Source organism: Plectropomus leopardus, chromosome 15, assembly GCF_026936395.1.
Source record: "Plectropomus leopardus strain MGB_pleo_1.0 chromosome 15, ASM2693639v1, whole genome shotgun sequence".
Lineage (NCBI taxonomy): Eukaryota > Metazoa > Chordata > Actinopteri > Perciformes > Serranidae > Plectropomus > Plectropomus leopardus.
In genome coordinates, this window is record NC_142190.1 from 26,741,424 (window position 1) to 26,760,677 (window position 19,254).

The 19,254-nt window shown below is 39.8% G+C and overlaps 1 protein-coding gene across 1 annotated transcript; it reads right to left on the bottom strand.

The window, feature by feature from the left end:
• Window positions 1–7,515: 7,515 nt before the first annotated feature.
• Window positions 7,516–14,964, bottom strand: LOC121952369 (transgelin-like). The gene is made up of 5 exons (XM_042499002.2): window positions 14,783–14,964; window positions 9,571–9,751; window positions 9,306–9,477; window positions 9,030–9,132; window positions 7,516–8,908 (listed from the first exon to the last, which is right to left on the bottom strand). Exons 2-5 carry the CDS (start codon window positions 9,742–9,744, stop codon window positions 8,761–8,763), a joined length of 597 nt encoding a protein of 198 aa, XP_042354936.1. The 5' UTR covers window positions 9,745–9,751; window positions 14,783–14,964; the 3' UTR covers window positions 7,516–8,760.
• Between the last annotated feature and the right edge of the window lie 4,290 nt (window positions 14,965–19,254).

The following is a 19,254-nucleotide window of genomic DNA, read 5'->3' on the forward strand; positions in this document are numbered from 1 at the left end:
TTGTATGAAGATGAATATGACAATAAACAGTGAAAACACGAGGCACATTTGGGCTCTCACAAGCACGCCTTAAATGGAGCCATACGGTTTGTGAGTGGCTGCACCCTTATATTCAGAATTTTAAGTTTTAAATTAAAGTGTGTGTGTGTGTGTGTGTGTGTCTGTGATTAATTTTTCTTTTTACTTGTGCCTGACAGAGGCATTATCATGCAGCAAGACGTGATCTGGAACATGATATTACATGTCTGCAACTCCATGTTTGCAAAGGCCACTCTATTTTCACTGAGAAACTCCTCCTCCTCTGCACAAAGCACTTCACAGCTTCCCTGCAGCAGATAACGGCTGTCATGACTGGTTGATCAAGCGATAAATAGCAGCACAAAGTGTTGAAATGAATATGCGGCAGGTTACAGAAAACCCTGAAAGATGGTTTTAAACCGAGGCAGCATTTTCTCAAGGTGAGCTGCATTTAACCCTTAGGGCCTGCTTTAATATTCATACCGCTCTTAGCACAAAATGCTCTTTTAAAAATCAAGGTTTAAAAAATAATACACATTAATATGATTTTCTGCTTTCATTGACTTTATATTTTTAACCAACATCAGTCCTAATCATAAATATCAAATATTAATTATTACTCATAAATTTAACCCTTTAAATGGACCCCCCCAAAAAAAAAATAGATAAATATTTACACGACATGCTAAGTAGATTTTATTCATTTTTTGATTATCGCAGCTTGGGATATGACAATGATTTGCAGCAACATTGATTGTGACAATGCACCTAGTGGAAAGATCACATGGAAAAGAGTAAAAATGACAAATTATGTGGCAAAAGCCAAAAAATTGCGGTTTGAAAGGGTTTCAGTGCGTTTCAGTCACAATTTTGTTTACACAGTGTACTTTAGACTTATTGTATGATCTTAGATGGAAATATCAAGATTAAACAAAAATCCACAATCTGGCCAATATGTATGCCATGTCCGTAACGATAGTCCCTGAAGATTAACGTGTGCTCTGAGCTTTCAACATTGCATTTGAATGAACGATTCACCTTTCATATCTCAATATTTGGCATCAAACCAGCAGTTTCAGGGGAAACATCTGCTTCCTGACTCAGATTACCCACCATTTACACCTGATACTCCTGTGACCTACCTTTTTCAGCCTTTTATCATTCAACGCAGCCACAGAAAGAGCTAATGACGCATGCCATCACTGCTGCAACTTTCTCTGTGGTTCAACCCTATTCATGCCTATGAGTCATTCACACACACACACACACACGCACTCACATATTCAGTCTTCACATTAACCTCAGCCTGGAGGCAACATTTACCGTGTCTGATGTGACATCCATGTTTAACCATTCTCCAAACCTGTAGTCTCCAGCTGATTGCCTCTCTACGTCAAAAACACATTTGCTTGTCACAAGCTGGAAAGCCGTACTTATGCATAGAGGATCTCCTCCACACACCTCCTTAAAACCCTGCTGGAAGGCAATGGAGTAGTAATTATACAGAGCAAATAAAACCAATCTGGTGCATCATTTGACACTGCAGCTGCCCAAAAACCTGTTTTACCTGCACTGATGCTTGTGTAACACCACCCTGACCTCACTTGAACAGCGCAGAAGAATCCCAGAGGATTTTTCTATTCTGCAAACAAGTCATTGAAATCCATTCATACCCATTGATTTCCGCACAGCACCTCTCGAATAATTGTCTTGGTCCTAAAGCTAATTCAGCAGGTCTCAGGTCAGGGTCAGGCTGTTCTATTTACTTCCTCAGCCTTTCACCGGGGCAATCATTCCTCGACTGCTGCCTTTTGTGGTGTCACTTAATGACCTTGGACTGACATCACCCAGCTGCATACAAAACAAAGCAGCCTAATATTGCCTTTGCTGTCAATAAATGCCTGTTTTGTTTGGTCTTTAACTGTAGTTCAGAGCAGAATGCTCAGCAGGACAAACTGACCTTTGGCCTATTCAGGACCCCAGCCGATTACTGTGTCTCAGCCAGGCTGTTTTTCTCCGATTTCTCAACTTATCTCACTTATCCTGCCTCTTGATTTATGACCTCAGGCCTGACATCTCCTTCTGACACTTCATAGAAACCATGAATGCCTGCAAATAATATTTAATTTGGATTCCTATTTATTGAAAAAGGAAATTAGTATTGTAAAAATCAAATAGATATCTATCTTGAGATGTTTGACTTTGGTGTGGTCTCGACCAGATGTAAATCAGGGAAAAGCATCAGCATTAAATGCATCAGTCTTTGATCCTAAAAAGGACGTACGAATGAGTCTGTATTATCCCTTTCCCACCAAAATTAGCGTGTGCATGTGGGTTTTTAAAATACAGGTAAACTTGCTAAATGTGAGCGATTAGCTGTGTTCCCACTGCCACTGAAGTCACTGCTAGAGAGCGAGTCAGCCCCTCTGTCAGCCGACGTGTGTGTATGTGTTGTCTGGTTGGTGTGTCCGTGCGACGTCACGGACAGAGAACAGGTAGACAGTAGACAGCAGCAGGAACAGAAAAGTTTTCAGTGGCTTCTTCTCTTTAGTTAACTCTTACCTATTCAGTCTTTCTTTCAAACTCGGTGCACATGTATTTAGAATATTGTTTTAGCGCTGCTCAGGAGGAGACAGACAGTAATAAGTGACGGCGCCTCACTGCATCTTGACAGTTAAGGAACTGAAATTAACGCATTCACCGAGGTGTTGTGTTTATACTGGTTAGAGCCGGAGGGGATAAAAACCTGTGTGTACTGCAGAGTCATTTGACCCGGGTGTGATTGTTCAGATTCCCATTGCATTAAAAAGCCAGATGTTAGCAATTTTTTTGTGCAGGCGGGAATGAGGCTTCAGTGACCATGCAGACCAAACAGCCAGTAGGAGTCACTGATGCTGCATCCACACCAAATCAGGCATGAAAACGCCAGTTCTCCCAATCATTTCAATATGAAAAGTAAAAGAAAAAAGTATGTATGAACAGATCATGTTTACCATCCAGAGTTTGTTTGTTTATCCATGTGTGCTGATAGTCAAAGAGTGCCAGAGATCTTTTAAAGGAAGTGTGTAATGTTAAGAGGGAAATAGTGCCATCTAGTAGTGGGAATTGCAGATTGCAGCCAGCTGAAACTTCATCAGGTTATTATTCCTTTAGTGTTTTTTTTTGTTTTGTTTTTGTTTTACTTGGAGTTATATTATCTGCAGAGGTCTCTTCCTTTCCCAAACAAACAGAGTGGGCGATTTAAACTGGGAGTTTGCTGAATAAAGCAGTTTGACGGTAAAAAGTCTGTTTTTTTCCGTCCTCCACTCCCCCATAAATGTAAGTAACACGTCACACTCTGCTGCACAACTTTGCAGCTTATCACCACAATGCCTGATTTGGTGTGAATGCGCCCTAATGCTGTGACCCAGTAAACACTGTCGGTTCAACAAATCCTCTGAATGAAAGAACAACGTTTGACCACGCCCTCTAGAACAACACAAAGAAGCATTATCTGAGTTGATATCTTTATCAGCCATTTGTGACTTGAACATTGGGCACTTCCTAAAATTGACTGATGCTGTTGCTCTTTTTGGGGAGGGCAGTCTCACTGGTTATGCCTAAGCCATGACCACTGCCAGAGACTGAAACCAGGACTTTTTCCACTATGTCACTCAGACGCCTTCATTAGTTCTAGCCTGATAATCAGACTGAAAGGCCATTTCAATGACTCGAGTCTTAAGATCTCCACGTGGTTACTTTAGTTCATCCTGGCTGATTCCTAAACTTGCTGGTAAAGTGTATCAAAAAGCTACACATAAGGGTCCATTATGTTCCTGTTGGTTATGGTACATACATTGGTAGAAAGATGTACTTCTCCAAAACTTTTCTTATCAATGTGCAACACTGTGTCCTTCCTCTTGAGACACAGCTGAAAACTAATTCTGAGAACTTGACTTGACCTTTAAATGACCTTTTGGTGTTAAGGGAGTCAGCCCTCCACTGGAGCTGCTGGAGCAGTGATATGACGCCTTGCTCAACAGCACAGAGATAGGAGAAGGTGTATTTTCAGAGTCTAAGGATTCAAACTGGCATCTGTCCACTCATAAGGCCACTTCTTTAACCTCACGGCTAATCGTCGCCCCCGTTATGCCCCTGTATGGCAGAAAAGTGCATTCCAGTGCAGTGAGGCCGGTGGTGCGTTGGTGTTTCCACGCTTTCATTTAAACCCTGATGGAATGAAGGAAATAGCTCCTGGGTCAAGAAGGCCGGGCGCCGCTGCCCTGCTAAAAAATAAGATGTAGAAATGTTTAAAACGTCAAGACAGTGAGATAACGATTTTAGGTGGTGAGGTTTTTATCTCATCAGAAACGAAAACTGATGAAACTACAAAGTAATGCTTTTCTGATCATTTTTTTCCCTTGATGTCATGATCCTTTGATTTTTACAAGGAGCTTCATGAAACAATAAAAAACAAATCATGTAAAGGTCAAATATGAATTTAATTGGTTGATTCTATTAAATTTGCTCTGTCGTATTGACTCATCTGATCTGCCTTTCCCAGCTTATGAAGCATGTTTGTGTGTTGACCTAAGCAGTCTGCAGTAGATAAGGGTGACAAACAGTAAAGAGGAGCTCCGGTGTGAAAATGTCCCGCAGGGAGACAAAGTGGGCATGTGTTTGTTAATAGATACTCGAGATAAACTTGAGCAGATGTTTGGAGTAGTGTTAGACTCAAGGAGCTCACCTATGCCAAAGCACACCAGTCTGTAAGCGTTGAAATAAATATTAGTGTTGAAATAATAAAACACTTTTTGGCAATTATGATTATCTTAACTACAGCTGAGAAAAACAGCAGCTGTCCCAGAGAGAGCTTTTGTATTTAGGACACCATGAAGAGCAAATGATCTTGCTCCATTAGAAGCAAGTAGGTGCTGTAATAAGTATTACTGAACTGTTATTTATAAATCTGACTGTATTGTGATAAAGCTAGAGCACTGGTTTCCAACCCGGGGCTCCTGACTCCCACTAGAGGCCACCAAATGCTCATGAGGGGCCGTGAGGCCTACTTGATTTAAAGGAGTGTAATAATTTTATTTTCACATTTCTTATTTTTTTAATATATGGTAGGTCTGTCTTATTTATCTAATTTATTTAAATTCATCTGAATGGCTTGTATTGACACAAACTTGTTGCAGTTATTGCGTCTAAAATGTTTATCGGCTATTATAATTTAAATACTCATTTATCTATTTGTTTTTTGTTTGTTTTTTTGATGAGTTGCTGTTGTTGCTATTTTTACTTTTGTTGCCACAGATGTTTGTTCTGTTTTTAGTTTATTTCTAATTCCCTTGCTGGCTTTTTCAAATTGCTTGGCGGGTTGCATAAATTGCAGACTATTGTGATTTTCAATTTTACCTGTAAATGATAAGAAAAAATGTTTTTTGAATGTTACATATTTTACCTAATAATAACAGTGTCACTTAATCAGTGGTCATCAGTGTACTGAATGATAGAAGGGGGGTCCCTTAAGGAAAGGAAGGTTGGGAACCACTGATCTAAAGGGAACAGTAATGCTTTTACTGTAAAATGATAGAAATAAAAGAATTACCCCTCTGTGCAAAAACTTTATCCACACAGCTTCCTGTTACCAGACCAAGAATAAGAAGGAAGGGGAAAGGGAAGTCGTTTTTTTTGCCCTCTCTCTGCAATGATCACTCCTTTTTTGGAAATGCTCTCTGATATCTTAGGCCCTCTCTCCTTTCTTGACCTCTTCTCCCTCTGACCCCAGCTACCTTAATCTCCTTTCTTCGACTCCATCTTGACATTTCTATTTTTTTAACGTACCTCCTCTTCCTGTTGTTTCTTCACTATCTCTTTCTCTCATCAAACCTAACTTTATTCTGCCTCTGTCCCCTCCCTTCTGCTTTTCTTCTCCCTCTGCGGCCTTTTTCTGAGTCAGCTCATGCTGAACAGCTTAGTCGCTCCTCAAGCACAAACACAGTATAAACAAAACCTTGGCAGGAGATAGTGATAGTTCTCTTCTGAATCCTCCTCAGCGCTCTCCTTCCATCCAACCAGGCCAGGAAAAATCCAAGCTTTATCCCGAACCATCATCACTCCCTCCCGACATGTTTCTCTCCTCCCTCCTTTGGGCATATTGGGCCTCATGCAGCAACATTCTCTTAGATGTCTCCTATATTTTCTCTTAAAGTTCTTAACTACCCAAATTTGCTCTTACCCAGGTGTACTCAATGCTGAATCTCATTTTTTCATACTTTACTTATTAGCATTGTTAACCCCCCCTTACATTATATAAAGGCAGGTTTTGTGCCGTGTGCAAAGACTCTGGCACATACCCAACAAAAAAAAGAAGAAGAGAAGGAACTTATGCAGTAGAAATTGACATACTGTTAAACAAACTAAAACAAAATAAATGGGATTTCAGGGAAATATACTAGAATATTAAAAGTAAAAGTATGTATCCAAAAATGTTTAAATGCATCTAAGAAATCAAAAATAATTCAAATAATTTAAAGGAAAAGCAGCAAGTTAGTCTATGTATGAAAAGCTGAAATCATGAAAAGTTTTGGGGTTTTTTGCATGAAAATAGTTGCCAATGAATTTTCTAATTAATGTTCTAATTGTTTCAGATGCACTTGTATTCTTTCATATAGTTTGTGTGCAAAAATCTTATCAAAAGAATTTGTTAAGTATCTATCTAATAATTGTTGTGGTGTAAAAAGTACAATATTTCCCTCTGAAGTGTAGAGGAGAAGAAGTACTAAGTTGCTTGAGGGTTACAATTCTCAAGTAATGTAAAAGAACCTCGCATTTGTACTTTAGTTCAGTGCTTGACTAACTCTACTTATTAGTCACTGCACTCAATGCAATTAAAGTATATTTCTTTGGCCCTGAAATTTAGTAACCCAGTCATTATAATTACTCTAAAGCATAATCAACATGTGATTAAATGATACTTATGCATTTTATTTTTAATGTTCCTCAAATGTAAAACTTACTTCAACAATTTGTGCTTTGTGAAAACAGTATTTTTTTCTCTTATCTTGATAAGGGTGCTCTTGAGCACACCTAAGAGAAAAGCAAAAGAAAGAAATCATTGGTGAATCCCCAAAATCATTGCGTACTAAAAAAATAAGAACAAATCATGGTTATGAGCAAAAATAAGAGAAAAACAGCTCGTACATTGTTTCTTGCATGAGGCCCAATGTCTTCTTTTACTGCACTTTATTGCATCCAGTTATCTCTGTGTAGAGTACAGCTCAGCTTTAAGCAAACAAGGCTAAGTGTTATGCTACTATAGTTACCTGCAGGAAGTCTCAAACGAATATTATGGGTTGCTATGTACATTTATCCCTTTTACTGTTTACCTGGTGTCACCAGGCTATGACGAATCACAGTGAATTTTCACAATGTGCTGATCAATAGTGTTATCAGTAGATGAGGACAAAGCCTTCCATTATCTCTGTAAATCTAATCACCACACAAGAGGCTTCGTAACAGGTAAATCGAACTTTATTCAAAATCATCGTCATTATATATGATGTAAGAAACACTAAAAAGAAGGTCTGAAGTTTTGATTGGTTAAACGAGAGCATCTAACTGCATACTGTGTTATAGAGCAGATAAAACACACTCAACTGTATTTTTTTGTTTGTTTGTTTTTCTTACAACAGTTTTAAACCAGGCATTTCACTTTCTAGAATGACTATACAGGTGGATTTGTTTGTTGTGACCCATTACTCAAAATTTTGTACTTAACATTATTGTAACCCACAACACTCAGTGCACTTCTCACCATCCAGGCTGCCACCAGTTTCAATTGATTCCAGTGCAAAACAAATGAGACTTGAAACTTGCTCGAGATCACGTGACCTATCGCATGCAATGATCGGATACATTTTCTCTTTATCGATCATTTTTTTCTTCTGCTGTTGTGAGCAGGGAACCTTTTCAAAACTCTCCTTGGTGGTACATTCAAGTACACCTTGACAGTCAAGAATTGATAGCTGCATTGTAAGAAGAGCAATGCTGAGAAATGATGGGTGGAGGGGCTCTATATTTAAAACATGTGCATTTGTCCCCCCAATTAAAACATGTAGAAGAAAACTTTTATTTTGACACAATTAAAGACATTTTCACCCTAAATTGTTGCAGAAAAAATACAAATTGGTGCAAAAAAAAAAAAATAAATAAAATCACTAGATTGCAGGAAAATAAGTGTCTGATGTTCAAAAATTTTCCTGCTGAGGATCCCCAAACCCCCCTCTCATTGTGCCCCCCCCGGTGTTGAAACAAAACCTACACCCTTGGCTGAATGTGATGCAAGTTACAAGTCTTTGCAAACTGATTTGTATAGTGAACTGAAATAAAATGAAACCCCTGGATGTCTGGAAGGTAAGAAATCTAAAATTTTGCGTTTTTTAGTCATGTAAAGCACACTTGGTTTTCAGGTAGCATGTTAAAAGATGCAACAACTGGAATGATCCCCTAAGAAAAAATATAATTTACAATGCAAAATGCTCTCGCTAATTGTTTACTTGCACAGTTGAAGGTATCTATTTATGTACGTGTGCTCAACATGAAGTACGTGCTTTATATGTGCACAAGTTCTCATTGGTCCCGGTTTTGGTCCAGTTTAGGTCAGGTCACATTTCTCCTCATGGCCAAAGTAAGAATCAGAGTTTCTCCGTCCTCACTGGCCTTTCAGAGTGTCTGGGAGGGTTGAAGCATTGCTCAGATTCAGTTGTTGTTGATGATCTGCCTGGGTCGTCCATAGCTCATTCCAGCTTGAGATGCTCCTTTATTTGTGCCCATCTGCAGGCCGATGACACTTTTGCCTTCACTCAGCTGCTGTTCCGTAAAGTCTCTCCTGTTCTCTTGGGCTTTCCTGCACACATACAGACACAAATCTCTCAGTCCACAATCTCATTCCTTAGCACTGAAATAAAGCCTCCTTTGCTTTACCAACTTCCCACAGAGAGACTAGCTCATACATGTGTCAAACTTACCTGTGGAACCAGTTGGGGTCTCCCTTGTAACACCCATCGTCCTTTGTCACAGCCAAACTACCCAGAGCCATCAGGGTCCTCTGGACAGCAGCCATGTCCTTGGCTGAAGACATGCAACAATCCCACGTGAACCGAACATACATCAAATACAGGGGAGAGACAGCAATCTGTGCTCTCTATCACTGGATAGAACTTTATTTTCTTGGTTTTAATGTGGTAAATTCACAGAACACTGAGCACTGTTGTAATAACACAAATTAGGTCTGCTTGTCTTACCTTCAAAGAGGTCTACAGTCTGAAAAATGTCTGTTTTGGTGACTCCATAGTTTTCCGCAACGCTGAGAAACATAGATATTTGCTCCATCTGCTTAAACGCCATGCCGGGGTTCTTGATGTTCTTGATTGGCTTGTTGGCTCCATAAAGGCTATTGATGAGCTGACAGAGCACCTAAACATACAGAGAGGAAGTGAAGCCCTCACAATATACTGCAAACAATGTGAATTACAATGCTGGACTGAAATTACAAATCCCCAAACTCACGCATCCATCCTTGAGCCAGTTTTGGAATGCGACCTTGCCTGGCTCAGGCCGGTCCGCGCCACACTGGAGGACGATCCACTCCACCAACCTTTCCTCCAGTTCCGGGTCATATTTCTTATCAATCTTACATTGTACCTCCCGGCTCAGACCGAATTTAGGACCTTGGTTTGCCATTCTGATCCTGTTGGGAGGGAAAGTTAGTTTTAGATAGGCAGGGAGTTTAGCGCACTTTGCTCATTGGCAGCATATTGTTTCCTTTTCAATATGGACATTTGATGGATGTTACAACCTTCACATTCAATCCCTGCCCTGCTCACACCCACAGTCCTGGCCTGGAGTCAGAACAAATAGAATTTAGTGTGCATGTGTGCCAGAAGTGTTTCCATTGTGTCTTCTTGTGTGTTCAATCTTTTCAAAAGTTAGCAATTTTTTGCTGCTCCTTACTTGTTCAAGGGGCTGATTTATTGTTTAACATTATGTTCAATTGAGGTCAGTTAAGTTGTTCAAATCCGGCATCCAAATAGTGCTGATGGTTAAAGTAATCGGTTGACATCTTGGGAAATACATTCGTTCACTTTGGGACCGAGACTTAGATAAAAAGATTGATAGCACTTTTATATGTGTTTGTTAAATATGAAGCTACAGCCAGGATCTGGTTAGCCTAGCTTAGCATAAAGACAGAAAACAGAGGGAAACAGCTAGCCTTGCTCTGTCTCAAGATAAGCTTTGGAGGTGCTGGATAGCAAACTCTAACCGGCACCTCCAAAGCTCCCTAAATAACACACATTATGTCTCAGCACAGACGCCAGAAGAAAATGTTGGAATTGTTGTGTTTCTGCAAAATATGTTACATTTTGTTTTGCTTTCCAGCAGCTTTTTAGACACCAAATGTGGGTGTTTTGTAGTGCGCTGTTGCTGTTCCCTCAGATTTTTAGGCAAAAAACATGGATGTTTTTTGGCGGCCTATGGCTGTGTTTCCACAGCTTTTGTAGGCAGGGATGTGGGTGTTTTCTATTTCTAGAGATCTCTCACTGTGTTTCTAACCGATTTTAAGGCAGCAAACTTTTTTTTTTTTTTATAGGCCCGTCTCTGTTTCCACAACTTGTTAGACACCTTGAGGTTGTTTTGTAGCAACCTGTCACTGTGTTTCCAATGACTTTTTTGGCACCTAATGTGGGTGTTGTGTAGAGATCAGTCACACTATTTCCAGCTGCTTTTTGTGGCAACCTTTCACTGTGTGTGTGTGTGTGTGTGTGTGTGTGTGTGTGTGTGTGTGTGTGTGTGTGTGTGTGTGTGTGTGTGTTTGTCCAGAGGGCAAACTTTGCATTTCATGCCTGGGTAGTGGCATGAAAAGTGCTGAAAAATCGCAGTGGGGCATTTGCCTCCAAAACTGATATTTTCAGCCAAAACATGATCTTTTGATCTCATAACCAAGTGGATTTTGTGCGTAAAATTAAATATAAAGTTTCAATATATCTGCTGCCTCAAATCATGGAAATGCAATCTGTTGTTTGCAGAAACATACAATGCCAACGTTTCTTCTTGCAGTTGGTTTGTACATCTGCCAACCTGTAAACTTATATTCAAAGTACACGTGGTATCGATCTTCTCATCTTACTCTCCACCAGAAAGCATACAAGCGTATTTCCCAAAATGTTGAACCGTCCCTTTAATGTGATAGTGAAAGAAGTCAATGAGGAGTGAAGGACAGTAGTACAAGTATTCATGTATGTGTGCTTTTCTAAAATACAGCACAGCCCATTTAATTCTAATGGTAGCCTTCATCTTCTTTATCATGTCATTATGATATTAGAAATGTATTATCTCAGTTGTGTATTAAACATCAAAGTTCGAAGCTTTGTATTTCCTCTTTCTCTATTTAACAGATATTTTGTACTTATTAAGCTGCATGTTAAATGTCTGTCAGAGTTACGACTCTGCTGTAAGTAATTACGGTTGGCCTATCTCACTTATTAATGCAGAACAAGCTTCCTGCTGGCTTCTGCAGAACTGCTCCGCTCCCTGCATCCTGTTTGCTCATACGGCTGTCACTTCCTTCCTCCCTCCCTGACAAAGGTAACTATGTATATACAGGACTCTAAACAAAACAACACTGTGCAGCTCACCATGGGTACGGCCTTTAACCAAAAAAAAAAAGGTCTAGAAAAACCCTCCGTCATGCCTGTTAACCTCCACAATGCAGTTATTGCTTTTGCAGATCTGATTAACTGAGTTATGCAATTCAGTGAGGTTTTTGCAGAAAGAGAAAGCAGATAACATATGGAGATGTTTAAGCTGATAGGAAAGTCCTCCACTCTTACTCTCTGGCAATTTCTGGTATGTATATGTTCTGCAGATATGTGGAAACTCTACATTTGATTGCATTTTAATAAGGCTGGAGATACCATGTAGGATTTTGTGCAAGAATCTGAGTTGGGGTTTTTTTGAACAGGATTTAATTTAGAGCATAATCTACGAACTATTATCTCTTGCAAAACAGACACTTCTCTATCTTACACAATATGTGTTGATAGAGTGACAAATCATCATTGTGTCTAAAGGCTCCACACTTGGAGTCCTTCCTGCGATAGATCCCGCTTGCGGCTCTGTTCATTGTCTGTGCTTGCTGTGGTTGTATGGGCATGTGGAGAGAGGCAACTTCCTGTCCGCTGACGTGATTCCAAAACCATTTTGTTACAGCTACAAGGGTGAAGTAAACATCCAAACTCTTGAATCTCTTTCTCAATCGCAGCAGACCCATCTGTTTTGTCCTGGCATGTTCAGAGAACATCCAGCAGCTGCAAACATCAGGATTTATTTCTGTGGGATGATGAAGTCAGAGAGTCTACTCTTTCAGATTTAGTTTTAGTTTAGTTTTACTTTTACTTTGATATCTGAACTGCACATGTAAACCACTGACTGGATGCCACAAAACTGGATCATGCCACTGTCACTCATCACTGAACATAATTACCATTTACACGACTGATTTTTTTTTTTACTGTGAATATGACTGGTAAACCCACTGCAATCTAGTAGATTAGCACAAGCTATTCCATGGCAGAGTGTTTGTCCAGGTGTGTGAGTGTTGGAGGATTACGTAGGTCTGTGCACTTTTTAAAAATCAAATGGGAGCGGACTCGTAAATACTGAGAACATCTTGTAATCTCAGAGTCACGTCTACAACGCCCCACAAAACCCATGAGGACGATAAACAGTTGTTTGCGCTGCCGAGGTTACTCAAACATGGAAAACAAGTATAATCCGGTTCATGCTTTGCTCATACATGCAAAGAGGTGAATGCCGCAACACACTTTTACTTCTTATCATCATATTTCCAAAGAAGAAGAATATTTTCGGTTATTATTCTAGGCCCAACATAATGTGCAACTCAGTTTCATGCAATGTTTGCACTGGGGCAGGGGGTCCCTGCTGCATCTCTCTTTTAGCTAAGAGGTCTTTGGTCTAAACATCAAAGACCTCTCTACAGCTTTAATTTTAGTGCTCATCATGTCACTGTGTGGCTGGCGTCTGAAATGTGACTGTGTATGACTATTGCTATCTACTCATCACCATATAACAACTATATTTGTGAACTTTCCGAGCAAGAGGCGCTGACATACTGTCCACCTCAGACACAATAATTATTCTTTGCGTGCACCGTAAACAGCTTTGGCACCTATAGGTTGCCATACACATTACTGTAGGCCTAGTTTTTTTACGCCACTCAATTTTATAAAAGGGGGTCTCTGCTCTGTCTCTCATTCAGCTCGGGGGTCCTTGGCCCAAAAAACGTTGAAGTCTCCTGTTCTATAACATCCAGTAGCCCCAGAGTCTGAGCACACAAGATTTACCATTAATTCTCTGCGTTAGCTGTACACAGTGACACTCCTTAACCCTTTTAAAACTGAGCTTGATTTCTTTCAAAAACAGGGAAAGAAGGCAATGAACAAAAAAAGAAGTTCCCTAGTTTTAAAGAAATAATCTTCTAAATCTACTGAGATGTAGCAGAAATTGTAAGAAATTTCTACAACGTTTTTTTCACAACTTTCATTGATCCCCCACCCCCACCCCCCATTCCCCCCGAAAGAAATTTGCTTTGTTATCAAAGGTTTAAATACTTGGGTGCAAAAGCAGCACAAAAAAAGTGATGTCTCTCCAGGGTTCAGAGGGGTAATAGCTGACTGCTACGCTGAGTCATTTACGAGTTAAGTCTTGCTCAGACGCAGTTCCAGTTGTTACTGTTATATTCGTCATTCTCATCCCACCCGCCCGCCCAAATTCTTCAACTTATCTATATAACTTGCAGTCATCCGTTACAAGATGTTTCACATATTTCTTTTAATTGCAAAACGGCTGCATAAAAGCACATCGTTGTAGTTATTTTCCATATCAAATTCATACCATCTCAACTGGTCACAGCTGGATCTGTGATTCATTTACCTCAACACGAGGTTGAAAGGTCACCATGAAACCTTTGAGATCTGAACACAATGGATTAACTAGTTCACATGATTGTAACTTACAGTGTCCACGGCTGTGTTTTCCTTCGCCCTGCACACACCCTTGCTGCTTCTGTACTGCTGCTGCTCAGACTCTATCTGTGTTTCGACCTTATCGCTGAAGATAGCGAGAAAAGCCCAAACACTGCAAGTCACAGCCTGTAAGTTATCTCGCCACATAAAGTGCTTGCATGCACATAAAACTTAACCATGGTTCATAAATGTGGCAGCATGTGTGACAAACACGTGTAAAGTTTTACTGCCACATCCTGAAGCAGCAGCCTGGTGCTCAGCACATACATTAAACCGGAAAATGACATATTATTAGATAGTTCTGGCTACATGTTGAAGGAGGAGAGATTTGTGGGGCTTTGAGGCCTCACATTTTTTGAGCACAGGAGAAGAGCGCTGAGTACAAAGGTAGATAAGACGCAGGGTTATGTAAGACTGTAAGAATGAAGAGACTGGTGGGTCATTCAGAAGACTACTACTGAAAACTAAAAAATAACTTTAGTCGTGTGTATGAACAAATATGAGCAAAAGAGGAAGGAGACAGAGAGTGAGGGTGGGGTGTGTGATACATTACACCTCATTCACGTTTCCTGCACAGAGTTAGCTGCAAGCTGAAAGCAGCAAAGAAATCTTTCGCAAGAAATCTGAGAATGACGGATGAGATGGAGAGAAAACAAGAAGAAAAAGTGTTTACTTACTTTGTGTAGTGGCTTTCAGGTGAATACAGGTGACTTGTGTAGCTGTGTTCCCGCTATTCTTCCTTCTTACGACACAGTGCAGAGTGCACCACACAGGACTGCCAACACAAATACAGCAAACAGCCTCGTCTGAAATATATGACTTCACCACATTCAACAGAAAGAGAGAGAGAGCGAGAGAGATATGCCTTCACGTCCTCTTATTTCACTCACGGCCCGCCCCTTTTGCTCTTTCTGTCTTTCCCCACTCAGATTGTAATTCCTTATTTAGGAGAAGGACGGGAAGGAAAAAGAGGGCATGTGACTGGAGAGTTTGGTGTGGTCACTGAAAAGAATTCTCCAAATTTCTGCCTCTACCACTAAAGAACGAGACAGGATTAGGAAGGAGGGAGGGAAGGAGGGGTGATAAAAATCCTGGAGAACAGTGCAGTTTGAGGGAGCACAGGAAGGGAGTTAGAGTAATTAGAGAGCAGCAAAGCACAAGTAGGAGATTATTTATTGCCTCGAACTGTTAATGTTTGTGTCTGAAAATGAAACAGGCAGCTGTGGAATGTAGATCCTTTCCTCTCTGTGGAGTTTCATGTCAAGACAAAATAAAGAGGAAGAAGACGGAGAGGTCACGACATATCACAATGTAAATTAAGACATCTGGAAGTGGCTTGTCCTCGTGTGTAGTTACAGCACAGAGTTAAACATCTAGGCAGTTTCCGTGACAACAAGGAGGGACACTCCCTCCGAGGCATTCCAACCATGTCGGCCTCGTCGACAAGTCAGGACCCGGCACTGCTTTGAGTCATAATGATGACATCAGACGTGATAACACAGTGAGGAGCTGGCAGAGTGTGAAGTCATCCAATGAGCCCAACAGTCATTAATATGAAGCTGTTAAGATGTGCCGCCACACGTTTATGTCAGCTATGTTTTGTGTCATCTCAACGACAGGATTAAAGTCTAATATTCAACCAGCACATCATCCACAGGGTTAATGATTATCACAACCTGAAAGGGGTTTCGTTGCAGTAGAACATTTCCTCTTTCCTGTTCACAAACTGTAACCACATTAAGATGTTCAGGAGCTGCCAAATCCTTTTTTTAGTCATTATTTGAGTTAATTGTTGTTAGAAGTGAGCTATATAATTAATCAAGTAGATCTCTAAAGAACACAGTAAAGCAGGAACACATAACAAAGATCTAGTTTTCTTTTTTTGAACGTATACACGAGAAATTGGGAGTAACTTTGAACTTTTCTGCTAAAATTAAAACACATCAAACAACACTGAAGTGAAAATACACCTACTTGCCCTTTTTTCTGCACTGTGATTTCATTTTAACGCAGCATGGGAGCATGATGTCATATCGAAGAACTATGAATTGACTTATTAATGATGAAAGCTAAATTACTTCACTTTTAACATTTTTATTTAATTATGACACATTAAATTCTAAATAAAATAGGTATTTTTATTGTATTTTAATTTTGTTTCTTTGTTTAAGTTGTTTTAATTTTGACCTTTAAAATCTGCCATATTTTAGACCCTAGCCCTTTTTTAGGTTCGAATTCCACCAGTGTTCATTGTTCAGGAGGTTTTTATGTGGGATTATCCACAGAGGTCTCATATCTAAAACAAATGAACTGGGTGATAAAAAAAAATGGTAAAAACACTAAATAAAGCAGTTTCACATGTACGATTATTGTTTCTTCAGCACTGTTTGGCTCCTTAGCACAAAAAACCCTATAAAATGTACAAGAAAACTGCCTAAAAATTTGAAGAAAAATAAAAGAGATAAAAAAAACATAAAAACAAACAAATGAGGAGATGACTTGGGGAAAAAAAGTTCTTATGTAATGCTAATAATCTTGTAAAATAAGTTTGAATAGATAATTATGATAAAGTTATTTTTTTAAAATGTAGCTTTATCTATTGCAATTTGTGAGACAGTTCTTCTGAAGTTGCTCATTGTCTTTCCCCCATGTTTTCAAATGAAAACAAACAAAGATTTTGAAGTTTTAAGTACTTGTGAAGTCTGAATGCAGCACAAGAAAAGTGATGTTGATCCAGGTTTCAAAGGGTCAATAGAGTGCTGCAACTAAAATTTATTTCCATTGTTATCTAGTGCAAAATTAAGAAATGCCCATTCTGCATTATAAAAAACTTTACAATACATTTTGAACATATGAGTTTTACTTGTTAATGGAGTGTTTTTTACAGTCAAGTTTTACCAATTTTATGTAAAGGATCTGAGTACCTCTCCCATTACTGGCAGCAAGCCATTTACAGTGAACTGGTTGACACGGTAGGGTGGAGTTAAAAGGGTGTTATTTTGGAGGACTGTTCATGTTCAACCAGATGACAGATAGATCTGTGTGTGTGTGTGTGTGCGTGTGTGTGTGCGTGTGTGTGTGTGTGTGTGTGTGTGTGTGTGTGTGTGTGTGTGTGTGGGAGAACATGGGAAAAATTATCCAGCAGACCTGTAAATGGTGAAAATACACACAGATGAGAAATTCCACATGTGGTTGAGCTCTGGGCGAGTGGGGGGAAACATCTTTTTTTTTCCACCCCTAGAATTTTCTTTATCCAAAGTGGTAACAGTTTGTGCTTTTTGTCTTTGCATATTTCTCACTGGAGCCAGATGTATCATCTGTCCTAAACTTCATGGCGTCATACCTAACATCAGCCAGACCTTTTCTTTTGTCTAAACTTTGCATCTCCAAAATGCTGCGTTTGCAGAAAGTAAGAAATACAGCTTGTTTTGCAGCTTTTCTTTCTTTCCAGATGCCAACCAACCCTCCTTCGAATCTCTGCAGGCTGTTCTTGCACTACAGCAACATCTGGTGGCTCAGATTGCAGACATCCGCTTATTGCTTTATCCTCTGTGGTGTAGATTTAACTTCACTGTAAGGATGCAAACAGCTAGAAGCAGCATTATATACCACACCCAGCAAGTTAAATGGGATTTTGTTTAACAGGACGGCAAATGTATGTATCACGCATGTTGCCCTGTAGAATCAACCTCCTCCTATGAACAGATTTGGCAGATTTCGTTTTATTTTCAGGTACACTCTGCTGGGTGTTGATGTCCGTGCTGAGAGCTGCTAATTGAAAAAGACCTGCATGGTGGACGCAACACTGTGATGTCATCGAGGTGTAAAATCGGAAGCTGATACACACACAAAAAAACCTTAACAGATGGAGAAGAATAAATGAGCACCGAGGGGGTCCGTCAGAGGATAGTGGTGCAGGTTTTTGTTGTTTTCAGTCTCAATACTGAATAATTTAAAGTGCAAACCTATTTTGGGTCTAAAAACCAAAACAGTTTTTGATGCTCCATTAAATGTGTCTCCCTGGTTTCTGACCTTTATAGAGTTAAAAATACTCAAAGTAGAGTGTGCTGTCGTTGGTTAAATAAATAAGTAAATAGATCAATAAATAGTTAAACTACATGAGATTTCAGCATGGTATCTTTCAGTTTGACACAGAACAGCACATTTCCAGACATTAGGGCCCCTTAGGCTCTAAGGACAGCCACGTCCGGGTAATACACATGGTCTGTCAGTCAGTTGGTCCACCTCTTTGTGCCAATAACTTTTGGGTTGATTACTTTGTGATTTGTTATACACATTAATGTTTCCCCCAGGATGAAATGTAGTGACTTAACTAGCGCCCTCATCAGATCAAATTCTTACTTTATTCTATACTTAAGGTCAGGTGTGCCAAAGTTAGGACGATTCTAAGGGCCTATGACTGTCAGGAACCCTAAAAAAACATAAGAACATTAAGAATTTTTTCATTTGAAAATGATTAACCTTTTAACATTAATGGAAATATTTTACAATGTGCAAACTGATACTTGGGGTTTCTTTTTTGGGTTCTTCCTTCAGAACCCTTAAAGTTAACATCCAGAGAGCCTCAGATTTGCCGCCTCCCCCCTGTAGTTTCATTAAATGGTTCGGTCCAGTCCCCAAACCTGGCACAAATGTTAACTTGCTAATTGGGTGAGGAGTGACTGGGGAACTGAGTCAATAGTAAAAGCTTCCTAAAGAAAAGTTTGGGTACCAGAAACCAACAGAAAGACAGGAGAGAGAAAAGAAAGGGTGGTGGAAATGAACTTGTTTAGCCCATGGCTAAATAAGCCTACGTTTGCTCCACTAACATTAGCTAATATCCTCACTGAAATTTGTGTTTACATTTTGCTCCTCTTTTAACCATCATTTAATGAATGTAGCCAAACCTTTAGTAAGTTTTTCATACTAAATCAGTTGTCTCTGTCCCTGCCTGCTATCAGGCCAGAGAACAGATGCAGCTTCATCCTCAGCAGCCCTGTCTCCCTCCACACCTCCATCAATGAACCAGCCCTACTCCCAGCTGAAGAAGGAGGTGAGCAGCACTCTGTCCAATCACATGTTGGCTGATAGTAACTGATTTTTTGGCTATGATGTTATTTCCAGTGGTGAAAGAAGTATTCAGATTCTG